The 12,700-nt window shown below is 26.9% G+C and overlaps 1 protein-coding gene across 4 annotated transcripts in view; it reads left to right on the top strand.

Annotated features, from left to right (window-relative positions):
• LOC142328581 (UNC93-like protein) overlaps positions 1-12,700 on the top strand; it is a 302,554-nt gene that overhangs the window by 279,832 nt on the left and 10,022 nt on the right. For all 4 annotated transcript variants that reach the window (XM_075372348.1, XM_075372349.1, XM_075372350.1 and 1 more), the window contains exon 5: positions 7,576-7,843. In XM_075372348.1, coding sequence (XP_075228463.1) covers positions 7,576-7,843 — 268 coding nt within the window. The remainder of the gene's footprint in view (positions 1-7,575; positions 7,844-12,700) is intronic.

The raw sequence follows: 12,700 nt of genomic DNA, 5'->3' as shown, positions 1-12,700 counted from the left end.
TACATGAGTATATATATAAAATATAATCTTTATAAATAAACCATTACAACAATTAAATAGATTTTTTTTTTAAATTATAATATATAAAAAACCTAGATTTTAATGAAGATATGCATCCAGATCTCATCAGAATTATTATACAGTTCATCAGTAGCATTTATTTTGAAGTGGGTAGTTTTCAAAGTTATACCTCTAGAAGGGAAAGTATTGTAACTGATCCAATTTGCATATATGCAGTTTTCACCAGATTTTGACATTATGACATCTAAGGAATCCAAAAATCCGAATGGAAATTTTCCGGATGTTAATGTTTGTATGTACATGTGTGTTTGGTGTTTCCCTTTAATTCACCTTATAACTTCAGAACTACTGGACTGATTTTGATCAAACTTGATCAGATTACTTCTATATATAGGACATTGATGCCATTAAATTTTCAACTTAAAAGGTCAAGTGTGCGATGCTGTACAACAAGGTCATCCTTACTCTACAAGGTAAACTTTGAGATTGGTATCTCAAGATTTTGCCTAATTAAGGTCATATTTTTCTTAGGGACATATGTTAACAATTAAAAAATAACAATATTTAGGAAAAACATTTTTTGCAACATCACACCCCCACCCAAAATAAAAAAAATTCTCTAAACTAGTGGCTAAGTGTGCAAACTCTGTCACCACAAGTAGCGCTAGTGTCCCATTCCACCATCTTGGAATTTCCCTTTTTTCTGGTCCTCTTGGACCGGAAAATTTGAAATTCCACACTATTGCCAACCAAATTATTTTTTACACTTTAAATTTAATTATTTATTTTATTTAATTTAGTTATTATTTCAAATTTTAGTAGCAATGATATACAACTGTTGTAATCAACTGCTATGTTTTGGCATCACAGGTGAGCAATAGAATTAAATAAATCAATTATATTTAAAGTGTAAAAAAGTAACTTGGTCTGGCTGGGTCTCAATCTTGATCCCCTGATGGACTCAGTACCTGGTGCATTGGTGCATTAAGTATTGCAGCTACATCAGTCTGGCAACTGTACAAGCAAAACTTGTTCTATGTAAATTGTAAACTCACATTAGTTTAGTTAGTACCGACTGTCGCCACTACTACCACCACACTGGCGCGAATTAAATACAGTATGGGCACATCCTTTAGTTAGAATCTTTGAATTAAATAAACAAAAATATATTATATTTAAATAAAATGATAAATATTTTTAATTAAATTGTGTGTGTAAGCCATGCATCAGAAACAACCCAGTTGTAGGACTTCACCGGATTGCATCATAGGAAAGTCCTATAACTGTGTTGTTAGCTCTTTTTTGATGTCAGTATAACGCTGCTAGTATGTTAGGATTGTTCTTTATTTATAATAATCTAATAATTCAGTATAAAAGACTTTTTTTGCATATTAATTAAAGTTTTAAACTGAAAACATCAGCCAAAAAAAAGATAATAAAAATAATGTAGGTCAATGATGTATTAAAGTGGTTACCAATTGTAAAAAATATAAAAATTATAAGAAATTGAATGATCATATTAATAAGATGTAATGTAATTCAATTTTACTTCGTAAGATATTTGTTGTTTTATTTTACATGAGTTACCAGTTGAGGTGACAGTTTGTAATAGTTGCATTTGAACAACCAATTTATTGCAGCTATTCTGTAATTACTGATGAATTTATATTTTATCTAATTTTAATGTGAATTTGTAAATGAATTTTATCATTTCCTGGAAGTGTACCATCAAGGCAGTGATATAATGTTGTCATTGGTTGTAAGAATATTATTTGTATACCAGTGTTTTATATTGGCTTTATTTATCTTACTCTCTTTATTTAAGACGCGTAGTCTATCAAGGTATAAGTTTATGTGTATTTTATTGTTATGTTGTCTTCAGTAAAACAGGTTAAGTCTTATCATATGGGGATTATCTTCCCTGAGGCAGATTTCTTGCACCATGTCCATCTCCACTCTCCTCCATTCAAAAGTAATTTTTTTTAATTCCTGATAATTCCCATATTCTTTTGGATCGTTTATGATTTGTAATCTTCTTGCACTTTCTAATGATCTTTCTATCTTTCATTTAATTAATTCTTCTCCTCTCATGACATGTCCCAGCCTGTTAGGTTTTCCAGTTTGATTAATCTTCTAGTATTTTTTTTCACTCTCCCATTATTTCATTTTAAATTGTCTGTTTATTTAATTTTCTCCAACTTCCTTCATGATCAAATATCAAATGTAATGTATTTTGGTTAAAATGCACTTCATGTTGGTAGAATTTTAAAGTTGTTTTTAATACTATTGCATTTACTATTTTTACTTTGTAAGGTGGTTAGTTAATGGCAACTCTACAGTACTTAATTCTGTTTGCCCTGTGCAGAAATTTTTGTAGTCTTAGCAGTGAAGCTTAGTTTATATGCTAAAAACCCTAATTTTGTTTGGTGAATATAGTTTGTGTGATAGAAGCTTGTTTGGTTTAACTCTTCATTTTGAAGGATATTCTAGTTGTTTAAAGTATTTCTATCCACAACACTGAAAGGGAATATACCAACCATAATGGTTAGCTCCATCCATACCCCAAACTACCTCTACTGTATTTAGCTTCTGGCCACAATTGTAATCATCTTTCTCCCAGAATTTTTTTTAACTTCTGGGCTGTAACCGGATTCATACCTGAAATTCATTACCATAAGGTGGAAGAACAAGAATGGATCAAGTAAAGTTATCAGTAGTACTTACAATCAGTATCCACAATGATGCATGCTTTACTCAAACATTGATCTGAAAATCTACAACAAATATCAGTTAAATTGCATGCCCCTGCTAATTCAATACTTAACTCTGAAGTTTTGTTTTATATGTTCTTACTATTTTAAGGTGAACATTTAAAACAAAAGGTTTTGTTATTTTTGTTTCATTTGTTTTGTTACATTGAAAAAAAAATTATTTTGTGTAATTAACTTTAACAATTTTTGTTGATAATGTATAATTTAAATTATAAATTAATGTTAAAGTAACTGATAGCCTTTTTATTATAGATAACAAAATTTATTTGTTTACATCTTTTATATGTTATATGCAATAATTAATTTTTTTTTACATTTATTATTATTTTGTTTTATCTTGATTTATAATAAGTATGTGAATAAGTTTCTTTAACAAACAACCTTTTTTAAATTACAATGCTTATTATACATTCACAACACTGAAAAACAAAAACATATTTAACAAGTACATCGTGATGGTATAATTATCATAGATATTATAGTTAAAAAGATACTACTATCTTTATACTCCAAAGTAAAAAGATCATTTAACATTAAAAATATTCTATTTGTTTACAACTTTATATGTTAAACTATTATTTCAATTTCAGGAAATATATCTTAATAGATATATACATACAGCTTAATAAATTTATCTTATAGATATATTCCAAATAAATAGATATTTGTTTTCAATGCATATTAGAATATTTTATTTAAATAAATAATGAACATAGAAATTGCTGTCGTTAACTTCATTAACTTTACTAACAGATAATTTTCAGTTTTATCTTTTAAAAATAAAGATGTTCAATAAAATCATGTGATTTTTTCTTTATTCATATTTTCTCTCGTGTATTATAATTTTATAAGAATCATGCTTAAGTATTCATACAATAGGTCTTTGTTTCTTGTTCATACAGAAAAATAAATAGATATACATCACTCTTTATTTAATATAATATTATATGTGTATATAGTTATTATCATTTAGACATTTACAGTAGTTGTGCAAATAAAATGTGTCCATTAACAAAGCACTTCATTAATTATTATATTTCTTTTATATGTGATACATAAATTTATAATATAAATACAGATACTCATGCTCTTTCCATTTATAATTTTTATTACCAAATTTATGAACTTCACTTTCTTTTCACATATCACCCTTTTAATATTTAATTTTACAATAATGTTTCTTCAGTTTTTAATGATTTTTTCACAATTTCAAACCAAGTTAATCTTGAAACAAAAATTGTAATAAAAAGAAAATCTTCTTTGTTTTTTTAATTCTATCCCTAGCAGCTGAGATTTAGGAAATGTTACTCATCATTATGTTACAAATATTATTGATTATTTTCAAAAATTCCAAATTTAAAATACGATTTATTATTCATGTTTGCTGGATATATTCAGGACAATAAACTAATACATTTATTTTTCATTAAAAAGGGAAATATACAACATAATCCTTTCTATTTTTAAATAAATATGATTACATTATTTAAATATTTCATTGTGTATAATTTATATGAAAGCTAATATTTTTAGTTGTGACAGTACAAGAGAAGAGAAAACATTCATACTGTATTAGTTCTTAGTTAAGAAACTTCATCACGTAGATCACTTAAATCTCTATAAATCATGTAAAAATCTATGAGAGGATAAACATAAATACAATAATGTTAGGTTAGAATTGTTCTATCAGGTTTCTTGTTACCTTTTTTAAAATTTTTAATGTATCTGATTTTAAAATAAACTATATTCTATATATATAGTGTGTTTATGTTAATCTATGTAGCAGCACTTTTATCTACACTCGAGCAGTTGCACTGGGTTTTACATGTTTTCCATACATGTATGATCTGTTTTGATGCATACTTTCATTAATATTGTTATAAATTACAATTTGTATATCCAAAATGTAAAGATACTTTTGATGAAAGATACTTTTGATGTTCATTGCCCTGATTTCTATATTTGGTATTCAGATTTCCTGTCTGTAATTATAAAATCTCAGAACTCTGTATTTTGGTATGATTTGCACTGTACCAAAAAAGCTTTAAGTTTACCAATACTTCAAGTTATTAGTATTTAGTATCCTAGTTAATAAGTGGACTATTTTAATGTACGTTAATCTAGCTATAGAGTAGGATTTATTCCACTTTTAATGGCAATCTTCTTTTCTGTGGGTTTTTTACTTCCTGAAGTACATCAAATGAAATAATGTTGTCATTCAGATTCTGTAAAATCATGTATTTTACTCCATACATAGCTCCTCAAAAACCACTGATTAGTTGTTAATTTAACTTCCTAATCACCCAACCAGATTATTCCAGCTAACAACAGCATTTTTGATTTTTTAAGAGCTTGAGAGAGGAGAATGGAGACTTTTTTTACTCAGCTAGAGTTAAGACAATATTGGATTAGTTCACAAAGTACGAGTATCATTAATGATTGTGATTAATCACCCACTATCATGTCTGTCTTTTGGCCATTATTTATTGAGTTTCTGGCTAGTCAAATACAGGATTTAATATCCACTTACCTCAGTACGTGTAACACAGTAATATCTGTGTATTTCATTCAGAAGGTTCTGGGTTCAAACCTCAATAAGCTTGGAATCTTTCAAAATACATAAATATTGTTTGTATTTTCAGAATTCAAAATTCATTTCTGATCATAAAATAAAAAATGGGGAGGGTATCTGTAATTGGATTGCCAGAATGAGTAAATAAATAAATATTGCTTCTTCAATGGTATCACATTGATGTGTTTTAAATTATTCATTTTTTCATCAAGAGAATGCCATGCTGTCTATTGAAACTGCCTGTAGTATGAATGATTTCTATGAGCAAGAAAATTGGAATAATTGTGGGTTTTTTTCCAAATAAAATACAAATTTTTTTTAAATAAATGACTTGCTATATTTATCAAAATGTTTTTGCTTTACTGATTACAAATACTCAGTTAGCTTTAGTTTTCTCTACACCATTTTTTTCTTTTCCTATAACAAAATTTAAATTCTTCAATTCTAGACTATTGTGACTTCTTACCATCAGCTAACAGTTCACTATAAATAATTAACATAGGTCATAGAAACACCGGTGTCACTTTGTTATTATCTCATTCATAACTTTGTTTTCACGAAAAAATAGATACATATGTAGATTTACTGAGTTGTAGTTTCCTATTTTAATTGCAGTAACTGCTTGGCTATTCAATATGATAAATTTGTTATGTAAATAAGCTTTTTTCTTTACTGTAATTATTAAAAAAAATACTCTGTCCATAATTTATTATTCATGTCAGTTGTTGACTACATTTCTTGATGCTAATAGAATTCTGATGAAGATATTATAAAGGCTTGAAAGAGTATAATGATAAATTAATTGAAATTAATAGCCAGAAAAATGGAATAGATTCATTCGTAAATGTTATGATTTTGAAACAACTGAAGAATATTCTGATCTTAAATGAAAGACAAGTAAGAAAATGTTTCTGATGTAAATATTTAAATAATGAACAATTTTTTGTCTTTATTTATTTTCATTGGATTACATCACTTTATTTATTCAATGTTGGAAATTTATACTAAAACTGAACAGTCAACTGATTTTCCCATATATATCTACTATTTCATGAAATGTTGTTTAAACTTATTAATTGATAAATTTGAATTTGGTAAAGCAGAAATTGATTTTTTTCATGTTGTAAACTTTATAATTTAACCACTAGATATATTTTTATAATATGCTAGAGCCCTCTTGGAAATAAAGAGAGGATATAATACCTCTGCAGTATCCTCTCAAGAAAAAAATTAGTTGGACTAATGAATACCTACTTTTTTTTTAACAAAGTAGTAAATATTTATTTCTTAGACTGAACCTATATAATTTGTATACTGGTAATTTAATTTGTAGTATCTCAATAAGAACAATTTATCTTATCATTTGAAAATTGGAAATTGTTATGAATTGTAACTACCTATTTTCTAATATCTTGGGCCTTCAGTTTGGCCCATTGGTTTTGTTACATTGAGGATTTTAATAACTAAAAATAAATCCAAATTTATAAAACTGGAATTAAAAAATGTGCATACATGTTGAAACATTTTTCTAGTATGTAAGATTTTTGTGAATTTTCTCAAAAAAAAAAAAAAGACTTAGAAAATAGTTTTTTTTAAATCTATCCCTGAAGATCATTTAACATATTTATTTGAATCTAAAACTACCTAAAAGAATAATAATGAAAGAAATTTTATTTTATGTTAATAAAAGTTAAATTGTTAGATAAGAGTTTATAAATTAATGCTTTACATTTTGCCATAACATACTGAAGTACACTCTGTCATTTATAAAGCTTATAGGATTAAAGCTTGGACATGGGAGTACGTTTTGTAGTATAATGAAAAATGCTATATCTGATCAGGATTCAATTTTTTTTTTTTTTGGATTGTGTGGAGTATGTAGTATTTTCTGATAAAACGTAAGTAAGGAAATGAATGTTTTTTTATTTATTAGTTTGATTAAATAATTTTTTTTGGTTTGTTTTACCTCCTGGTCTGCACTCAATCAATTCATTCCGTAGAGGATGAGATGAATGTTTTGTAGCGTGTGAAAAATGCGTCTGACTGAGATTCAAACCCAGGACCTCCGGGTGAAAGGCCGAGACGCTATCACTCGCACCACAGAGGCCGACAATATAAATATGATTAAATAATTTAAAATATTTTTAAAACCCATAACTTATTCTTTTATTTATTTACTGTTATAACTAATTTATCTTTGTCTTTTTTCAGGCATATGTATCGTGTGCATTGGGTATACCTTCTGTTGGATATGTCATGATATGCTTTGGAGTTGTTAATGCTGTATGCTCTTTATTATTTGGTTCTCTTATGAAATTCGTTGGAAGACTTCCATTAATGACACTGGGTTGTATAGTTCATGCATGTCTTATCTTCATTTTACTGAACTGGAGACCACACCCTTCAAAACCTTTCATATTTTTCACCATATCAGGTTTATGGGGTGTAGGTGATGCTGTATGGCAGACACAAGTAAATGGTAAGAAATTCTGTAATATTATTATTTTTGTTATTATTATATCATTTTTTAACACATTGATTGTTGTATTGGTTACATACATCTTGAACAAACATTTACAGTGAAGTGTCCTATGTCCTATTCTCCCCTCGATTTCCCTTCAGAGCGGCAGATGTATTTTTCATTTATACAACTCATTTATTTTTTTCTGTCATACTGAGAAATTCTAAACATTAAATTCAGTTAAAAGGATTAAATTCATACCAAACCTGGGTGATCAGTACTGCACAATTTGAATATAAAATTCACAAAGAGTTCTGCCAGTGACTGACACATTGGTAGAAGAGGCAAAACTGTATAATGGGAACTTGTCACACACAAAAATTATGTACATTAAGACAAAACATACCACAGCCAACATGATAATAATAACTATTTAACAAAGAAATTAATATTTTATAGAATACTATTTATTTTTAGTTTGCTAACGTATAGTGAAATACTGCTGACATTATAATGTAACTTCTGAGTAGTTTTAGCTCACTCAACTATTCTTAAAAATATAGCTTCTCATTTCAACTGCTTGAATTCTGAATGTCTAGCTGATATAACATAAAACACCACTATACATTAGGCAAGGCAATTGTTTTATAGAATTTTATTACATTTTTAAGACTTATTATTCAGTATTCTACATTTTGTCTAACATATTTGCCGGAATGAAACACAGAAATTATAAAAATATGTTAAAATTAAAATATTCTTCTTTTTTTTACACGAATGGAAGTAGTACTAAATATTAACTATATGGAAGAAAAAAAAATAGACTGCAGAATAAGCGTAATAATGTGATTTTGCAAGAAAATTTTGAAAAGATGATCAGTTAAGTTTAAAATGTAAAAATGTTTATGACAAATTGGAACATAAGATATCTATTTTAAAAAGATGATCTGTACAGTTGACGACACCTTAATAATGTTATTAAAGAATTTGAAAACTTGTTTCTTCAAACTTGAAGAATTTGTACTACATGTGTATATGTTAGGATGTGTGGAGTACAAAAAAAAAAACAACTGGATAATGACAGCAAAACATGCATAAAACTTTAATTATAAATTCAAATTTGATATTACCAAGCACAAAGATGATGAATTAAATATAATAAATATGATGAATTAAATAATAAAGACTTATGTAAGCGTGAAATAATATTAACAAATATTTTGAAGGTTTGTTATTCTGGTATGTTTTATTAATTTATTCATGTTTAGTGATAAATATCTGAATTGTGATGAGAAATAAACATAAAGGGATCATAAAGGCCATTAAACAACATGATGAAACATGACAACAATTTAAAATGATTAAATGTTAAAAATGATTGGCTTTCAGAATAATAGAACATTTTTCATCCAATCATCTTTTAAAAATTAATTCTCTTTCCTCAGTGAAGAATCTGGTAGCATTGTTGTGCTACTGATGGTTCCCGGGATGGCATTGTTAACTGTGCTTCTAGATGCTCCAGTGAGAAGAAGCTTCTGACATTTCTTTACAAGAAAAAGATCCATTATTTTGAAAGTGAATTCGTTAAAATTTGATAATTCGTTAAAATTAATGTAGTAATTTTGTTGGAGTTACAACATTATTAGTACCACAGAAAGACATGCAGAAACAATCACGTAAAAGCAAAAAATGAATTCTTCCAATAAGTTTCATTGAAGTTGTTCTACTCAGTTTTTTATCAAGTTAAAACCAAAAATTGGTTGATAGAAAATTCCCTTAACATGTTTTCAAATCACATCAATATTATGAGATTTATCCACAAAAAAAATCTTATATATTTATACACACTTTATTGCATTAGTCTCAATGAATGATAAATCCATATTTATAAGCCAGTTAATAATAAGTACTTTTTTATTTTATAACCATTTAAAATATGTTTGTAAAATAATATAAATTATTTATTATCATATAAATTACTTATTATAATCATTTTTTTAAGTTTTAACCGGATGAGGTCCCTTGTTCACCATATCAGGTGTTAACAGCAGGAGGTTGAAGGTAATCAGAGATCAAACTGATAAAAGAGTCTAATATAATTACATCTAATATAACCTACAATACGAGCTGCTACAACTTTTTAGAGTGTTGCCTTATTGAATATGTGTGCACCTCTTTATAATCATACAACCGGGTTCAATGACTGACAGCAAGCAGTCTGTCTGTCCTTCTGTCTGACTTTATGTCTGAATCTTTATGCAGTATCTAACCTTTTATAAAATTATTATTATTATTCACCTTGAGATATGTAATAATGTCCGTGAACTCAAATTAAAGTGCGAACTAGAAAACATAGAAATGTGTTTATTTTTCAAAAGTGGTACTGAAAAAACTGTATTCATAAATATTGATTTTTCAAATAACTCTCAAATCTCTATATTTATTCATTATATTTCAATTTAATAATTATTGTGATATAAAAATGTATCTAAATATTTCTTATAGATGATTTTTAGAAATTCTTTATAAAAATAGTTTTACAGGCAGGAGAATTGGATTTACTATCCCTTTACAGTTTTTTTTTACTACCATTTAGGGCATCCTATGTGCTGAAATGAGGATTTATTTTTTAATAGAGATCATGTTATTTAGAATTAAGAAAAGGTTGTTGGCAAAAACCTTTTCTACAGAGAAGATACCATCAAACAGGGGAAATTTCTCAACGGTATTTTACTGTATGTTCTGTATGTATACATTACAGTAGTTAGTAAATGTAATATTTTAACTAGCAAATTTTGTAAGTAATGACTTGCATAGAAAGTACTTGACAGAAAGTTTTAATTTGTTAGTTTACTTATGTCTTTATGATTGTCATTTTCTATAAACTAGAGATTTTTTTGCATTTTTTAGTTACTTATAATTAAGGATATGTTATAATTAAAATGAAACCATGCTCAAGTAAGTCTTCATTTTACTGATTTAGTTGTTTAAATATTTCTCTTAACATTTGTTCACTCAACTGATCATGAACATAACATTATAATAAAAAGTAAATATTATTTTATTTATTTTTAAACAGTTTAACTGTTTACAACTGTATGTTTCCAACATATTATTTATCGACTATTTCACTAATTTTCAATATCATTATTTATAAATGAACCACTAATTAGTCGCTGAACTCAATTCAACAATTGAGATATATTTTTAATACTTTTATCACTTTTAGTATTGACTTTTGTTATTGTATTAATAACTAAGGAAGAAATTTCTGCTAAAAAAAAATTTACATTTCATTCCATCTGTTTCTAATGATACATTAGGTGATGGAAATTTTTTGTAGATTTAAGTATTGATATAAAATGTAGCTTCATTAAGTGAAATATTTATAATAAACTCCTCTAGAGTACAGATATATCCAATCCATAAATTGCTTAAATTCCATTATAATGTAGATGCTGAGGAGAGTGCTTAAGGTTTCATAAATAAAAAGGTTCTAAAATACTCATTTTCAGGTAGAGAATTTTGACTACTAACAAAGAGAGAACTGCCTATCTTGGTATATTTAATAAATAAAAAACTTTCTAAGAGATAGTAAATCTAATCTCTCTCTCTCTCTCTCTCTCTTTCTCTCTCTCTGTGTGTGTGTGTATGTGGAGTGAGAGAGAAAAGAGGGGAAATAATATAATTTCCCAAGCCCATCTCAAAAATAGAGGGAAGGCAAGGACCAGGATGTAAAATTATTATTTGAAGTCCATAAAATATTAATTTGCATACTCTTTCGTGTATTCATGGGAGACCTATTCCCGTCAGATTGTGCTTAGTCCTCAAAAATGGACAGTATGCTAAGAAGAAGATTAGTAATGAGATAAGAACTAAAAACCAAAATATTTTTTTTTTTATAAAAAAATTATTACTGCATAAATAATATTTGTAATACTAAGATTTAGTATATAAAAGTAAAAGATCAGAACTGATTATCTTAAGATCAAAAGACACCTCTCAATTGATGAATTCTGTTCAGTCACTCGGTTTGATGGTTCATTTATTATTAATCCTAATTTTGACATAGATAATATCTAAAATAATAATCATGTAATTGTATTCATATACAATTCATGTACTATCCTATTAAAAACTTAATTCAATTTAATTCATTGTAATCTTAATTTTTTCATGTATGAATGCATTGTATTAAAATGTTCATGGTAATAAGTAAATTAATTATCAGGTATAGAAATTGATGATATTAAATTTAATGTAATTGTTCCTAATTAATTAATTAATTTCCAATGTTAATGTAAAATTAAAATAGCTTAGACTGTGATGTTACATATTTTAATATCGTTTACATTTCATTAGCATAAATTGATGTACTTAATACGTCTCCTTTCTATAACAGAAAATAATAATAATAAACAAAAATAAAACACAAAAATTTAGCACTTTCATGTTAATCGAACAAAAACAGTTTTTTTTCAAGTTGTTTTGTAAAGTCAAATAATAATTTGTTTATTTCATAAAACATAAACTAAATAAATTTTATTCTAAGTATATTTTTTAATTAAATTTTTAACTAACGTACATTTTTTTATAGTATTAATAATTCTACTTTATAATGTTTGAAATTAGTTACAATTTTCAAAAAAATAATGTATAACTGTTCTAAGTGTCAAGAAAGCGTAAACACACGGATGCTCAGAACTCGATTGGGAGTGGCATTTGGTGAACTGGTGTGGGCAATGTTAGTACAGTAGGAGGGGATAGGGCGATGCGATCAAGGACTGATTAGAAGTGGAATTCAGTTCCCTTCTTGCAATCGTGTAGTTAGTTCATCCACCGTACATAGTTACCGGCGTTTATAATCGGTATTTT

This window comes from Lycorma delicatula, chromosome 8, assembly GCF_047948215.1.
Source record: "Lycorma delicatula isolate Av1 chromosome 8, ASM4794821v1, whole genome shotgun sequence".
Classification (NCBI taxonomy): domain Eukaryota; kingdom Metazoa; phylum Arthropoda; class Insecta; order Hemiptera; family Fulgoridae; genus Lycorma; species Lycorma delicatula.
The sequence above is the reverse complement of the archived record's forward strand: the minus strand, read 5'-3'. Positions and strand labels throughout refer to the sequence as shown.